We start from the raw sequence: 16,317 nt of genomic DNA, 5'->3' as shown, positions 1-16,317 counted from the left end.
GAAACTACTGCTGATAATCAGAAATAGGTAGTAAGTCTATACTGAACGAACATTTTCCAGATTTTTCTCTCCACCTACAGGTATAATTCTGAGATCTGTTGACTAAAAAGAATCAGGCCAGAATTGAAGTAGTCAATTTCTTACCTATACTCTAAATGGGAAATCAGAAATGAAATTCAAGATTTCTCTAAACTCATCGTTTGCTTCATCTGCACTTCCTTGTGTGTAATAAGAGATGATTTACATCTGAAGAATCGTTCACAGATTGGACATTTCAAATGTTTCTCCTCTCTATGATACATGATGTATAAGGTTAGAACTAATACTGAAATCCTTTCCAAAATCTGGATACTGTTAAGGTTTCTCTCCTGTATGTGTCCTCTGGTGTTTTACAAGCAGAAAAGCGTAACCGAAACTTTTCCCACACTCTAAACACTCATGAAGTTTCTCTCCTGTATGAGTCCTCTGGTGTATCAGCAGGTGGGAATTCTGACTGAAACTTTTCCCACAATCAGGACATTCAAAGGGTTTCTCTCCTGTGTGAGTCCTCTTGTGTATCACCAGGCTGGAATTTTGACTGAAACCCTTCCCACATTCAGGACATTCAAAGGGTTTCTCTCCTGTGTGAGTTATCTGGTGTCACCAGGCTGGAACTGTGGTTGTAACATTTCCCACAATCAGGACATTCAAAGGGTTTCTCTCCTGTGTGAGTCCTCTTATGTATCACCAGGTTGGAATTCTGACTGAAACTTTTCCCACATTCAGGACATTCAAAGGGTTTCTCACCTGTGTGAATTCTCTGGTGTCTCACCAGGTGGGAATTTACAATAAAACATTTCCCACAAAGTGGACACTTATATGGTTTCTCTCCTGTGTGAGTCCTCTGGTGTATCACCAGATTGGAATTCTGACCGAAACTTTTCCCACATTCAGGACATTCAAAGTGTTTCTCACCTGTGTGAGTTCTCTGGTGTGTCACAAGACTGAAATGTTGAGTAAAATGTTTCCCACAAACAGGACATTCAAAGGGTTTCTCTCCTGTGTGAATCCTCTGGTGGATCACCAGGCTGGAATACTGACTGAAACGTTTCCCACAATAAGGACATTCAAAGGGTTTCTCTCCTGTGTGAGTCCTCTGGTGCATCACCAGGCTGTAATACTGACTGAAGCGTTTCCCACAATAAGGACATTCAAAGGGTTTCTCTCCTGTGTGAGTCCTCTGATGTGTCACCAGGTGGGAATTCTGACTGAAACGTTTCCCACAATCAGGACATTCAAAGGGTTTCTCTCCTGTGTGAGTCCTCTGATGTGTCACCAGGTGGGAATTCTGACTGAAACTTTTCCCACAATCAGGACATTCAAAAGGTTTCTCTCCTGTGTGAGTCCTCTGGTGTATCACCAGGTTGCAATTGTGTATGAAAGATTTCCCACAATCCGAACATTCAAAGGGTTTTTCTCCCATGTGAGTCCTCTGGTGGTTCACCAGGCTGGAATTCTCACTGAAACTTTTCCCACACTGTGGACACTCAAATGGTTTCTCTCCTGTGTGAGTCCTCTGGTGTCTCACCAGGTGGGAATATACAATGAAACTTTCCCCACACAGTGGACACTCATACGGTTTCTCTCCTATGTGAATCCTCTGGTGGTTTACCAGGTGACAACCTTTCTTGAAACCTTTCCCACAATCAGGACATTCAAAGGGTTTCTCTCCTGTGTGAGTCCTCTGGTGTATCACCAGGTTGGAATTCTGATTGAAACTTTTCCCACAATCAGGACATTCAAAGGGTTTCTCTCCTGTGTGAGTCCTCTGGTGTACCACCAGGTTGGAATTCTGATTGAAACTTTTCCCACAATCAGGACATTCAAAGGGTTTCTCTCCTGTGTGAGTCCTCTGGTGTACCACCAGTTTGGAACTGCAACTGAAACCTTTCCCACACTCAGGACATTCAAAGGGTTTCTCTCCGGTGTGAGACATCTGGTGTTTCACCAGGTAGTAATTTACAGCGAAACTTTTTTCACAAACTGGACACTCCTATGGTTTCTCTCCTGTGTGAATTACTTTGCTTGGTAAAGCAGTTACCAGATTGGGAGCATTTATAGGGCATCTGTCCTGTGTGGATCCTTTTATGAACCAGAAGGGAGATATTCTGACCAAATATTTTGTTACATTAGTAGCATTTGTATGCCTTTTTTCCAGTTTGGATCCTCTTGTATGTAATCACCTATGCTTTTGCAATCTGTGCTTTATACCACAATAGTGACATCTGTGGACCTTTTCCACCACTGATATTCTGGAGGAAGTAAAAAATGTGTGTGGTCCCTTGTTTAGTGGTGCTTTGATTTCACCTACTGTTTTCTTCCTCCCATTGGGAGTTCTGCATTGCTGTCTGCCCTATTTGAGTATCCAATTGACCTTTTCTTCCCCACTGACTTCCAGATATTTCCCTCTTTTTTTGGACGGAAAAATGATCCCCTCCACCTTGTCATGTAACGTATTCTTCTGTTCCGCATACTCTACTTTTTGCAGCTTGAAATCTCTTCTTGATTTTCTCTTGCCTTTCGCCTGCTCGGATGGGACAATTGTGTAATTTTCTGAAGGAAATGGAAAATATTTGGATTTCTGGCTTGATTTGCTTTCCTTTTCAAAAGATATTCTCACTTCTCCAGAGTGCTCTTATTGCCATCCTCTTTGTCTACAAGATTCAAAGAAAAGTGTAAGTTCAATTGTTTATATACAATGCTTGCAGATGTGAAAAAAAGGAAAAAATATACATTACATTTAAAAAGCAAACATGCCACAACGCTAACCTCTTACAATAATTATGATTCATCGGACATTCCAGAGATCCAACTTTAAATATCCGTTCAATCATGAAATTCCCTTGACTTGCATCAACCATAAACTAAGCGCTGCTATGGGTTATCATAAAATATATCTGGAAGTCTGTGGTATAGATTATACAATTGCAGATATATGGAAAGAGTAATATAAATACACATACCTATAATTATATCTATGTGGAAAATTCATGTTTTCAGCCTGAAAAAGAAAAAAACATTACTGTCAAACCTTCTGAGCTAATTTCTAGAGGTGTGGGGACTTTAACTGATGAAATGATGCCTGATGACTCTGCAAGATCTGACCATGGGAGTCCTCGGCTACAAATAAGGGCAAAAACTACTCTCCACAATCCCTCTGCTGACATCCCAATTGAGGTACTCCTCACACAATGACTGCCATTGGGACTGGCATCTGTGTCATTAAGCGGCCCGATCATTAAGCATGATAATGCCAACTTATATCTGTTCCTCTGGACTTGCTAAGCAAATCACCATGGGTTTTTAAAGGCAATTTCACATGACTGTGGCTTGCAATTTCCTGCCGGTATACCCATTGATTTTGTTTGTAAGAAGCTAGCTGGGAAGGTCACAGATGGGGATCATGAATGTTGGATACTGCAGCCACAGTTGTAACACTTTCCTTGAGGCTTGCTGCCTTGTGACAAAGCAGCTGCCAATAAATTGGTTTGATAAGAGGCAGTTCCTATATCTTGACATGCTCTAATCATATCTGCCAATTCAGGATTTTTTCCCAAACCGATAATTGCCCTTTGACATTCAGAAGTAGTGTTGTCTTTTGCCAACCTCATCAGCAACTCCTGCTGAGCTTCAGGATTGTCTATCTGCCGCCGTAAAGCATCCTGTAGTCTATTAATAAAATCAGGATACGGCTCAGTAGCCTTCTGCCTGATATTAGAGAAGGCTTGATGAGGCTTGCCAGAAACAGGCACTTTTCCGAAGGCTCTATACTGGCACATTCAGAAGAAATCTGTAAAGTGGCAGCCGGTAGAACAACCCGTGCATCAACTGGGGCAAAGGGACCAGAACCATACAATTGATCAGGAATAATGACCCCCCCCCCCGAGTTAAGAGCATGCACAGCACATTGATGTTTAAACTCGCTGTCCCAAACTACATATTGCGCTGGAGTAAGCAACATGCGAAAGGTAGTTTTCCAATCTTCAGGTACTAAGATATGATTTCTCATAGTGGCTTCCAACATTCCCTGCACATAAGTACTTCCCAGTACTCTAATTCCTTTTCTAAGTTCTGTTAAAATTGCATAGGACAAAGGGCGATATTCCACTATTTGAGCTCTATTCTGATTTACTTGTCCCGTGGCGTGTACTGGACAAACAGAAAGCATATCAGCAATTTCTTCTATATTCCCCCCCCCTTTTTTTTTCTAATTGTTCCTCTAATATTTTCCTTATGGGGGTGTACGATGGCCGTAAGGAGGCAAAAGAATTAGCCTCTTCAGAAGGAGCTGAAGATCCAATTGGAGATGCTTTTGGGGTGACAATTTTTATCTGGTCATAATCAGGCAGGGGGCTTGTAGTTAATTGTTGCCCTGCCAAAGCATCAGAGCCAAATTTTTCCACTGCTTGACGGCACTGATACCATCGATGTAATATCTGTACTGGAGCCCGGGGTTCAAGATGTAAAGTATGCGCTGTCTTTACCCAATCCTGTAAACGGAACGCCCCGTGCTCAGGATACCAGGGGCAATGTTTCCCTACCTCCTCCACCAGCTTCCTTTTATCTGCCTCAGGCACTGTCACACCTGATTTATGTAACAGGAATCAGAGTTCCTGAACATGTTTATGCTAGTGCTGAGATAGATTGCAACCCATACTTACCACTGAGAAATCACAAATGAAATTCAAGATGTCTCTAAACTCATCATTGTTTGCTTCATGTGCACTTCCTTGTGTGCAATAAGAGATGATTTACACCTGAAGAATTGTTCAGAGATTGGACATTTCAAATGTTTCTCCCCTGTATGATACATGATGTATAAGGTTAGACCTAATACTGAAATCTTTTCCAAAATCTGGATACTTTTACGGTTTTTCTCCTGCATGCGTCCTCTGGTGTTTTACAAGCAGAGAAGTGTAACAGAAACTTTTCCCACACTCTCGACACTCATGCAGTTTCTCTCCTGTGTGAGTCCTCTGATGTCTCACCAGGAGGGAATTCTTAGTGAACCTTTTCCCACATTCAGGACATTCAAAGGGTTTCTCTCCTGTGTGAGTCCTATGGTGTATCACCAGGTTGGAATTCTGACTGAAACTTTTCCCACATTCAGGACATTCAAAGGGTTTCTCGCCTGTGTGAGTTCTCTGGTGTCTCACCAGGTGGGAATTTACAATAAAACTTTTCCCACAAAGTGGACACTTATATGGTTTCTCTCCTGTGTGAGTCCTCTGGTGTATCACCAGATTGGAATTCTGACTGAAACTTTTCCCACATTCAGGACATTCAAAGTGTTTCTCACCTGTGTGAGTTCTCTGGTGTGTCAGAAGACTGAAAGTTTGAGTAAAATGTTTCCCATAAATAGGACATTCAAAGGGTTTCTCTCCTGTGTGAATCCTCTGGTGGTTTACCAGGTGGGAATTCTGACTGAAACGTTTCCCACAATCAGGACATTCAAAGGGTTTCTCTCCTGTATGAGTCCTCTGATGTTTCACCAGGTGGGAATTCTGACTGAAACGTTTCCCACAATCAGGACATTCAAAGGGTTTCTCTCCTGTGTGAGTCCTCTGGTGGTTCACCAGGCTGGAATTCTGACTGAAACTTTTCCCACACTGTGGACACTGAAATGGTTTCTCTCCTGTGTGAGTCATCTGGTGTCTCACCAGGTGGGAATATACAATGAAACTTTTCCCACAAAGTGGACACTCATACGGTTTCTCTCCTATGTGAATCCTCTGATGGTTTACCAGGTGACAACCTTTCTTGAAACCTTTCCCACAATCAGGACATTCAAAGGGTTTCTCTCCTGTGTGAATCCTCTGGTGGTTGACCAGGTGACAACCTTTCTTGAAACCTTTCCCACAATCAGGACATTCAAAGGGTTTCTCTCCTGTGTGAATCCTCTGATGTGTCACCAGGTGGGAATTCTGATTGAAACATTTCCCACAATCCGAACATTCAAAGGGTTTCTCTCCTGTGTGAGTCCTCTGGTGTACTACCAGTTTGGAACTGTGAGTGAAACTTTTCCCACATTCAGGACATTCAAAGTGTTTCTCTCTGGTGTGAGTTTTCTGGTGTATCACCAGGCTGGAATTCCGAGTGAAAGATTTCCCACAATCCGAACATTCAAAGGGTTTCTCTCCGGTGTGAGACATCTGGTGTTTCACCAGGTAGTAATTTACAGCGAAACGTTTCTCACAAACTGGACACGCATATGGTTTCTCTCCTGTGTGAATTACTTTGCTTGGTAAAGCATTTACTATACTGGGAGTACTTATAGGGCATCTGTCCTGTGTGGGTCCTTTTATAAACCAGAAGGGATATATTCTGACCAAAGATTTTGTTACATTAGTAGCATTTGTATGCCTTTTTCCCAGTTTGGATCCTCTTGTATGTAATCACCTATGCTTTTGCAATTTGTGCTTTATACCACAATAGTGACATCTGTGGACCTTTTCCACCACTGATATTCTGGAGGAAGTAAAAAATGTGTGTGGTCCCTTGTTTAGTGGTGCTTTGATTTCACCTACTGTTTTCTTCCTCCCATTGGAGTTCTGCATTACTGTCTGCCCTATTTGAGTATCCAATTGACCTTTTCTTCCCCACTGACTTCCAGATACTTCCCCCTTTTTCTGAACGGAAAAATGATCCCCTTCACCTTGTCATATAATGTATTCTTCTGTTCTGCATACTCTACTATTTCCAGCTTGAAATTTCTTCTTAATTTTCTCTTGCCTTTCGCCTGCTGGGAGAATTGTGTAATTTTCTGAAGACAATGGAAAATATTTTGATTTCTGGCTTGATTTGCTTTCCTTTTCAAAAGTTATTCTCACTTCTCCAGAGTGCTCTTATTGCCATCCTCTTTGTCTACAAGATTCAAAGAAAAGTGTAAGTTTAATTGTTTATACATTGCTTGCAGATGTGAAAAAAAGGAAAAAATATACATTACATTTAAAAAGCAAACATACCACAACGCTAACCTCTTACAATAATTATGATTCATCAGACATTCCAGAGATCCAACTTCAAATATCCATTCAATCATGAAATTCCCCATTGGCCCCATTGGCCAAGCCCACCTGGACGCCTCTCGGGTCTCCCTCACCCGCCTTCCAGACGCCCCTGGCCTCCTCCTAGCAGGGTCCCCGCCCTCGTCTCCAGCCACGCTCCCTCTGAGCCCAGAGCTGCCCCGTCCTCTTCTCCTCCCTCCCCTCCAGGCACTGGGAGGCTGATCCTCCCCAGCAGCCACAGGGGAACGTGGGGACGGCGGTGCTCAACCTTCCAGGAAACGCCAGGAGCCCCCATGGTGGGAGCCGGGCTGCGCCAAGAGGAGGGGCTGCGGGGCAGGAGGGGGGCTGTTCCTCTGCAGGTCTTAAGCGAGTCGCTCTGGGTCGTGGAAGGCAATTTCACGTGACTGCGACTTCTCCTCCGACCCGCCCTCGACTCACCTTCCAGCTGCTGCTTCGACCCTGGGAAGAGCACAAAAGGCTCTCCGCACGCCTCCTTCCTCCCCTGAGCGATCCGGAAGAGGAAGTTGCAACCATCGAGTACTGCATTGCTAGAAAGGATGGGAGGCGAGGAGAAGATCAGAGCAACTTCCTCTTCCGGATCGCTCAGGGGAGGAAGGAGGCGTGCATGGAGGCTTTTGTGCTCTTCCCAGGGTCGAAGCAGCAGCTTGAAGGCGAGTCGAGGGCGGGTCGGAGGAGAAACCGGGAGCAAGTCGGGCTGATCGGTTTGGACGTTGCCAACCGCTGTACATCCGTGACGGTCGCAGCATCCCACCCTCGTGGATCCCCGTTTGTGATTTTCCCAGCCAGCTTCTCCTAAGCAAAATCCCTGGAGAGGCTGCCAAGAAGCTGCAAGTCGCAGTCACGTGAACAGGAACAGACCCCCCTCCTGCCACGCAGCCCCACCTCTTGGCGCAGCCCGGCTCCCAGCGTTTTCAATTTAAATATTTAGTTCTTTTAAGGCAGTGGTTCTCAACCTTCCTAATGCCGCGACCCTTTAATACAGTTCCTCATGTTGTGGTGACCCCCAACCCGTAAAATTTGTCCTTGACTTACAACAGTTTGTTTAGTGACTGTTCAAAGTTACAACGGCACTGAAAAAAGTGACATGACCATTTTTCACACTTTCTCTTTCTCTCCCTCTCTTCCTCCCTCCCTCTCTGATCGGGAATCGATTTGGAGGTGGGGAGGGGAGTTGCCAAGGACTATCTGTGCAACCGTGAAGTGGCCACCTTTGGAAGTACCAACGCTGCTTCACCCAGGCTCGAGCCAGGCAGAGCAGGCGATGGGAGAAGAGCGAGCCGTTCGCCTTCCCGGCAGCCGGGACTCCGGCACGCCTTCCCAGCCAGCGGGGCCTATGGTAGCGCTGGGATCGCGCGGCTCCCTGGGAAAGGAACTTCCTGTCACACTTCTCGGGGTGGGGAACCCGAGCACAGAGTTAATCAGGAGCCCCGCAAAGGGGCAAGCCTGCATGAAGAGCCATGCCCTTTCTGTGGGGGAGGGACACGATGAGGGAGCCAACCAATCGCGGGATGAAGATGCAGCCAGCCGCCGGAAATGCCATGCAGGAAAAACAGCTGACAGCAGCCTCTCGGGCGGCGTGCGTGACTCCGGCGCACCCTAGGACTGCCCGCCAGCGCCTGGTTAGAGCAGGTGGCCGGCGCTCCATTGTGGCCGGCTCCGGCGGGGATTCCCTGGCATCATGGGACATGGCACGGCAACGTCACCAATGGGCGGGGCATCTCGAGGCAGCCGGCGCCTGGTTGAAGCAACTGGCTGGCGCTCTGTTGTAGCCGGCTCTGGTGGCGGCGGCAGGGATCCCCCACAGCTTGTGGCTTCTGCTGCAGTGCCCAGATCGGTTTCCCACTGTGCGGGCGTTGGAATGTTTGATTGGTACCGGAGCTCAATGAGCCCAGAGCAAGGGAGCAGACACCCCCGCCCACGGCTGTACCCCGAGTCACCATCAGATGCCTATCACGGGCAGCCAGCCTGAGCCAACAAGGCGCCGGCGATCGCCTCGAGCCGCCGCTGCGGCCCGATGAGACCGCGCTGCGCCCGACAGGCAGCGCGTAGTGGCCAATGAGTGCTGGGCGGGGGTGGCTACTGAGTGTGCGGCACCATTGTGGCCACTTCGATCGGTATCGGGAGTGGGGAGCGGAGAGCTGAGCTCTGCGAGCCTGGAGCAAGGGAGCAGCCGTTCGGTGCGATGGCAGGCAGGTCGAGGCCCTCCTGGGCGGCCATGGCAAGCGACGGCGCAGGCCGACCACCAGCTGGGCCACCAGCTGGCCCAGCCCAAGGGAGGTAAGCCATCCGCCGGGCCCCACGCGCGCCAGCTACCCTCCCAGCACCCGCCGCTGCCCCGCTAGCCTCACCTTGGCCACTGCCAGTTCGGTGCAGCGGCAGGCAGGCCCAGGCGCTCCTGGGCGGCCCTCCCACCCCTGGCCCTCTTTTACTTACATTTAGTAGTTGCTCAGCAGGAAGGGGTGGAAACTTCCAGAAAGCTCACCTTAGCTGCAGACAACCTGCAACAACGTTTGCCGACTGGGACTTTTGGCGAGCTCAGGAGGGCACAGACAGCCTGGACAATTCCTATTGGCTTTTGAAAGCCAATAGAATTAGACTCTATTCAAGAGGGTCTATTCTATTGGCGTTCGAAAGCCAATAGAATCTATTGGCTTTCGAACATCAATAGAATAGACTCTCTTGAATAGAGTCTATTCTATTGGCTTTGAAAAGCCAATAGAATAAGAGGGAGTAGCACAGCTCATGAAAATGGGGAAAAAACCCCCCAAAAAACTGCCAGACTGCGTCTCATACGGATTCTATGAGGAAAAACTCCAGGACTTTGGCGACCCCTGTGAAATGGTCGTTCGACCCCAAAAGGGGTCGCGACCACAGGTTGAGAATCGCTGTTTCCAGGTCTGAATAACCTATCTTAAAAAAGAAGCTTTCCACTGTTTTTTACAAACAGCTTTCGAAAGACATCAAGGGGGTTGTGTGATAATATTCAGAAAGAAAACAAAATTTCAAGTCTAGGGACAGGCCTGGGAGCTCTAATAACTGCCTGCAGGGCATTTGGGGGAACAGAGACTGGTCTGCAGAAGAGCCAGTTTATTGGTTGGGCTGCAGAGGCTTCAGTTGTTGGACTAAAATGCCGCACGGAGAGTTTGTGTTTAGATGATGGCACTCTTTCAAAATTGGAGAGGCTGTCACATAGAAGAGGGGATTGACCTGTGTGCCAAAGTGTCATAGAGCAGAACAAGAGGTAACAGATGCAGACTTATAAAAAAGAAATCCAAGCTAGAATTAGGAGAAAGTTCCTGTCAGTGAGAACAATTAATGAAACAGCTTGCCTCCAGACATTGTGGGTGTTTCATCACTGGAGGTTTTTAAGAAGAGATTGGACAGCCACTTGTCCAGAATGATACAGGTTTCCTACCTAAGCAGGGGATTGGACTAGAAGACCTCCGAGGTCCCTTTCAACTCTCATTATTCTCTTGTGGACCTGCTGTTTTCTTGGCACCAATATCAGACTGAAACTGCCACTATTTTATCGTGGATTTTTATTTTTTTACTTCTATTTATGGCTAACAAGCACGGTATTTCCTATTGGCGCCCCATACTTGTATTAACGAGGTTCAACTGTGCTTAAGCCAGCACTTATGAAAGAATAGCTATGGAAGACCTTTCAGGATGTTCAGTTGTATAAGTAGTCCTCATTTACCACTTCTTCATTGGGCCTATTATGAAAATGCAGGAAAAGGGAATTGCACCAATTTGGATGTTGCCAATTCATGCACATTTATGGTGGCTGCAGTATCCCACATTCATGATCCCCATCTGTAACCTTCCCAGCTAGCTTCTTACAAGCAAAATCAGTGGGTATACCGGCAGCAAATTGCAAGCCACAGTCATGTGAAATTCCCTTTAACGACCCATGGNTTGGGATGTCAGCAGAGGGATTGTGGAGAGTAGTTTTTCCCCTTATTTGTAGCGGAGGACTCCCATGGGCAAACCTTGTCCGATGAATCATACTTAATGTAAGAGGTTAGCATTGTGGCATGTTTGCTTTTTAAATGTAATGTATATTTTTTCCTTGTTTTTCACATCTTCAAGCATTGTATAAACAATTAAACTTACAGTTTTCTTTGAATCTTGTAGAGAAAGAGGATGGCAATAAGAGCACTCTGGAGAAGTGAGAATAATTTTTGAAAAGGAAAGCAAATCCAGCCAGAAATCAAAATATTTTCCATTTCCTTCAGAAAATTACACAATTCTCCCAGCAGGCGAAAGGCAAGAGAAAATTAAGAGATTTCAAGCTGGAAATAGTAAAGTAACACAAGCACAGGTTACATGACATTTTTCACTTCCTCCAGCATATCAGTGAATTGCAAAAGCATAGGTGATTACATACAAGAGGATCCAAACTGGAAAAAAGACATACAAATGCGACTAATGTAACAAAATCTTTGGTCAGAATTTCTCCCTTCTGGTTCGTAAAAGGACCCACACAGGACAGATGCCCTATAAGTGCTCCCAATGTGGTAAATACTTTACCAAGCAAAGTAATTCACACAGGAGAGAAACCATAGGAGTCTCCAGTTTGTGAGAAACGTTTTGCTGTAAATTACTACCTGATGAAACACCAGATGTCTCACACTGGAGAGAAACCCTTTTCTCCTGTGTGAATCCTTTGGTGTATCACAAGCTTAGAACGGGAACTGAAAGATTTCCCACACTCAGGACATTCAAAGGGTTTCTCTCCTGTGTGAGTCCTCTGATGTATCACCAGGCTGGAATTGTGTCTGAAAGATTTCCCACACTCAGGACATTCAAAGGGTTTCTCTCCTGTGTGAGTCCTCTGATGTATCACCAGGCTGGAACTGCAACTGAAACCTTTCCCACACTCAGGACATTCAAGGGGTTTCTCTCCTGTGTGAGACCTCTGATGTGTCATCGGGCTGTAATTCTGAGAGAAAGATTTCCCACATTGAGGACATTCAAAGGGTTTCTCTCTTGTGTGAGTCCTCTGATGTGTCATCCGGTTATAATTCTGAGTGAAAGATTTCCCACATTGAGGACATTCAAAGGGTTTCTCTCCTGTGTGAATCCTCTGATGTCTCACCAGTTTGGAACTGCAACTGAAACCTTTCCCACAATCCGAACATTCAAAAGGTTTCTCTCCTGTGTGAGTCATCTGGTGTTTCACCAGGTAGTAATTTACAGCAAAACGTTTCTCACAAACTGGACACGCATATGGTTTCTCTCCTGTGTTAGCATTTACTACATTGGGAGCACTTATAGGGCATCTGTCCTGTGTGGGTCCTGTTATGAACCACAAGGGAGATATTGTGACCAAAGATTTTGTTACATTAGTAGCATTTGTAAGGCAATGGAAAATATTTTGCTTTCTGGCTTGATTTGCTTTCCTTTTCAAAAGTTATTCTCACTTCTCCAGAGTGCTCTTGTTGCCATCCTCTTTGTCTGTAAGATTCAAAGAAAAGTGTAAGTTTAATTGTTTATACAATGCTTGCAGATGTGAAAAAAAAAGAAAAAAATATATTGATTTTGCTTGTAAGAAGCTAGCTGGGAAGGTCACAGATGGGGATCATGAATGTGGGATATTGCAGCCACCATAAACACGCAACAATTGGCAGCATCCGAATTGGGGCAACTCCCTTTTCCTGCATTTTCATAATCATAGGCCCAGAGAAGAAGTGGTAAATGAGGACTACTTACACAACTGAACATCCTGAAAGGTCTTCCATAGCTATTCTTTCAGAAGTGCTGGCTTAAGCACAGTTGAACCTCGTCAATACAAGTATGAGGCAGCAATAGGAAATACCATGCTTGTAAAAAAATTAAAATCCCAGAAAAAAATAGTGGCAGTTTCAGTCTGATAGTGTTGCCAAAGAAACATCAGGTTCACAAGAGAATGAAAGTTGAAAGGGACGTCGGAGGTCTTCTAGTCCAATCCCCTGCTTAGGTAGGAAACCTACATCATTCAACACCCACAACGTCTGGAGGCAAGCTGTTTCATTAATTGTTCTCACTGACAGGAACTTTCTCCTAATTCTAGTCTCCATCTGTTACTTCATGTTCTGCTCTCCGACACTTTGGCGCACAGGTCAATCCCCTCTTCTATGTGACAGCCCCTCCAATTTTGAAACACAATTCATCTAAACACAAACTCTCCATGCGCCATTTTAGTCCAACAACTGAAGCCTCTGCAGCCCAATCAATAAACTGGCTCTTGTGCAGACCAGTCTCTGTTCCCCAAAATGCTCTGCAGGCAGTTACTAGAGCTCCCAGGCCTGTCCCTTGACCGGAAATTCTGTTATCTTTCTGAATATTATCACACAACCCCCTTGATCTCAGGAAGGGTTAGGTCAGTGGTTCTCAACCTTTTTAATGCCGCGACCCCCCAACCGGTCGTAAGTCGAGGACTAAACCGGTCGTAAGTCGAGGACTACCCAACCGGTCGTAAGTCGAGGACTTTGCCTCCCCGGGAGCACCGTGCATGCGTGGTTCCACCCCCTGCGCCGGCCGAGGCGTAGCTGGCAAGCAGCAGAGACGGAGCAGGCCGACCACCAGCTGGCCCAGCCCAAGGGAGGTAAGGCACCCGCCGGAAAAGGGAAAAAAATGGCGGACAGCCTTGCTTGGCAACCCCCGTGAAATGGTTGATCGACCCCAAATGGGGTCGCGACCCATAGGTGGAGAACCGCTGGGTTAGGTAAATTAGAAGAGGAATTAAAAGAGGTCAAAGAATTGATGGGGAAAAGTGAACAAAGACGGCAACAAGTAGAAGGGAAAATTGAATTAATGGATAAGAGAGTAGAGGAGATGGACAGTTGACTGACATTAACAGATAGGAACCAGGAAAAAACGATTATCTCTCTAGAGATGGATAGAGCTGATTATTACTTAAGATTCCAAAATGTTGAAGAAGAAAAGGGAGAGAATTTAGCAGACGTGATGGCGGAAATATTAACAGAAGCACTGGTGGAAAACAAGGAAAAGATAATTAATGATATAGATATCTAGAATACATACTAGATATGCAACGAGAAATAAGCTTCCCAGAGAGGTCCATATAAGGTTTACTAAAAAAGCACTAAGGGCAGATATATTACAGAAACTGAGAAATGTCACAATAAAATATAAAGGAAGAGAGATAGTGATATTAAAGCAGATTCCAAGAAGAGTGAGAGACTTGAGAAAGGAGTATCAATTTTTGGCAAAAGTCTTAATTGAAAAAGGGATAAATTTTAGATGGTTAATACCAGAAGGAGTAATGGTAAACTGGCAAGAACAGAGACACAGACTAGACACATTAGAGAAAGCAGAGCTTTTTTATGATCACTACTTTGGACACCAAGAAGAAGAAAGGCTGAGAGGGGAAAGAGGAATTAGACATCAAGGAGATCAGATAGAGAAAAAACAGGGTGAGTATAGCAAAGAACAGGAGGAAAGGGCGTTGGTAGAAGGAGCAAGGGCAAAAGAGGCAAAAGAGCAAAGAGTGATGAGAATGACGAGATCAGCTAAAACCTTAAATAAATAATCATGGAAGAAGAGATAAAAATAATCTCGATAAATATAAATGGATTAAACTCGACCATAAAAAAGAAAAGAACACTAAATAAACTGGGGAAACTAAAAATGGACATAATTTGTTTACAAGAAGTTCATATTAGGAAACAACATAAAAATTTATTACAATATCCAAAATTGGGAGAATTATACACCTCACTTGTGGACCAGAGTAAAAGAGGTGTGGCATTATATATTCAGAAAGCAATGCAAACTAAATTGATATATTCAGATGAAGAAGGACGAATTTTAATGGTAGAAGTAATTATGAACTGTAAAAAATCATTATTGGTAGCGATTTATGCTCCAAATGAAAATCAAGAGAATTTTTATCTAAAATTACATAAGAAAATAATAGAACTGGAATATAAGACACTTGAGAAAGAATTACAGAAAGATACACAAAACAAAAAGATTAAAAATTTAATGGAACTGAACAAACATAAAATGAACTTACTAGAAAATGAAGAAGTGGCAATGAAAATAAAGGCAGCTAAGCAAACCTTTTTTGAGCATGCAAATAAACCAGGGAGATGGTTGACATATAAAATTAAAAAGGAGAAAGAGAAGAGATGGATTAAATAATTGGAAGATGCTGAGGGGATTTTACAACATCGAAATGAAGAAAAGAAAAAAATAATTTGGGAATATTATGAGAACTTATACAAGCAACAAACAGTTTGAGATGATAGGATAAAACAATTCTTGGATGAAACAGAGATACCTAAAATGCCAGAGAAATTTAAAAAGTTATTAGAAGGGGAAATAACAATGATGGAATTGATAGAAGCAATCAACAGACAAAAAAATGGTAAAACACCAGGATCGGATGGACTACCAGCAGAGCTATATAAGACATTGCAGGAAGTACTAGGTAATGTAATGTTGGAACTTTATAATGAACTTCTTTCTGAAGCTAAGATACCAGATTCGTGGTCCGAAGCTCTTATTACTCTGATACCAAAGGAAGAAACGGAAGCACAGAAAATAAAGAACTACAGGCCGATTTCTCTACTGAATGTGGACTACAAAATATTTGCATCAATAATGGCAGAAAGACTTAACAAGTTTTTAAATGAATTTATACATTCGGATCAAAATGGCTTCTTACCCAAAAGACAGATTAGAGACAATATGCGAATTATATTGAATGCATTAGAATATTATGAAACACACCCCGAGAAACAGATGGCATTGGTGTTCCTGGACGCACAGAAGGCATTTGACAATGTGAACTGGCAATTCATGATAAGCCAATTACAGACTATGGATTTTGGGGAGAAATTTATAAATGTAATAAGAACAATTTATAATAAACAATCAGCCAAAGTAGTGATAAATGGAGATATGACTGAGAAGATCAACATTATGAAGGGAACAAGGCAGGGATGCCCTCTATCTCCACGGTTGTTTGTTCTGACATTAGAAGTATTAAATAGACGTATAAGACAGAATAATGACATAAAAGGGATGAAAATTAAGAAAGAAGAGTATAAGTTACAAGCATTTGCAGACGATTTAGTATTTATTTTGGAGGAACCATTAGAGACAGGACCTGTATTAATAGAACAAATAGAAAAATATGGTGAGGTAGCGGGGTTGAAAATTAATAAAGATAAAACCAAAATGTTAGTGAAAAATATTACTGAAAAACAAAAAAAAGAACTGGTGGGAAAATTAGATA

At 44.0% G+C, this 16,317-nt stretch overlaps 1 protein-coding gene and 1 pseudogene across 1 annotated transcript; both read right to left on the bottom strand.

The window, feature by feature from the left end:
• Positions 1–354: 354 nt before the first annotated feature.
• Positions 355–2,105, bottom strand: LOC107299539 (annotated as a pseudogene).
• A 2,799-nt stretch (positions 2,106–4,904) lies between these two features.
• On the bottom strand, positions 4,905–12,518 carry LOC107299537 (zinc finger protein 850-like). The gene is made up of 4 exons (XM_029286797.1): positions 12,494–12,518; positions 12,285–12,368; positions 11,715–12,191; positions 4,905–6,175 (listed from the first exon to the last, which is right to left on the bottom strand). Exons 1-4 carry the CDS (start codon positions 12,516–12,518, stop codon positions 4,905–4,907), a joined length of 1,857 nt encoding a protein of 618 aa, XP_029142630.1.
• Positions 12,519–16,317: the final 3,799 nt, after the last annotated feature.

Source organism: Protobothrops mucrosquamatus, unplaced genomic scaffold (genome assembly GCF_001527695.2).
Source record: "Protobothrops mucrosquamatus isolate PMUCROS unplaced genomic scaffold, P.Mucros_1.0 scaffold5079, whole genome shotgun sequence".
In the NCBI taxonomy this organism is placed as follows: Eukaryota; Metazoa; Chordata; class Lepidosauria; order Squamata; family Viperidae; genus Protobothrops; species Protobothrops mucrosquamatus.
This window is presented reverse-complemented; position numbering and strand designations above follow the sequence as displayed.

What these genes read in the sequence shown, in the direction of transcription:
- LOC107299537 (XM_029286797.1), bottom strand. Translation starts at nt 12,518, where the DNA reads ATGGCAACAAGAGCACTCTGGAGAA. An exon ending in AACAAGAGCACTCTGGAGAA is followed by an intron (nt 12,369 to 12,493) that starts GTGAGAATAACT and finishes GGTTCATAACAG; the next exon opens with GACCCACACAGGACAGATGC. An exon ending in ACCATATGCGTGTCCAGTTT is followed by an intron (nt 12,192 to 12,284) that starts GTGAGAAACGTT and finishes ATTGTGGGAAAG; the next exon opens with GTTTCAGTTGCAGTTCCAAA.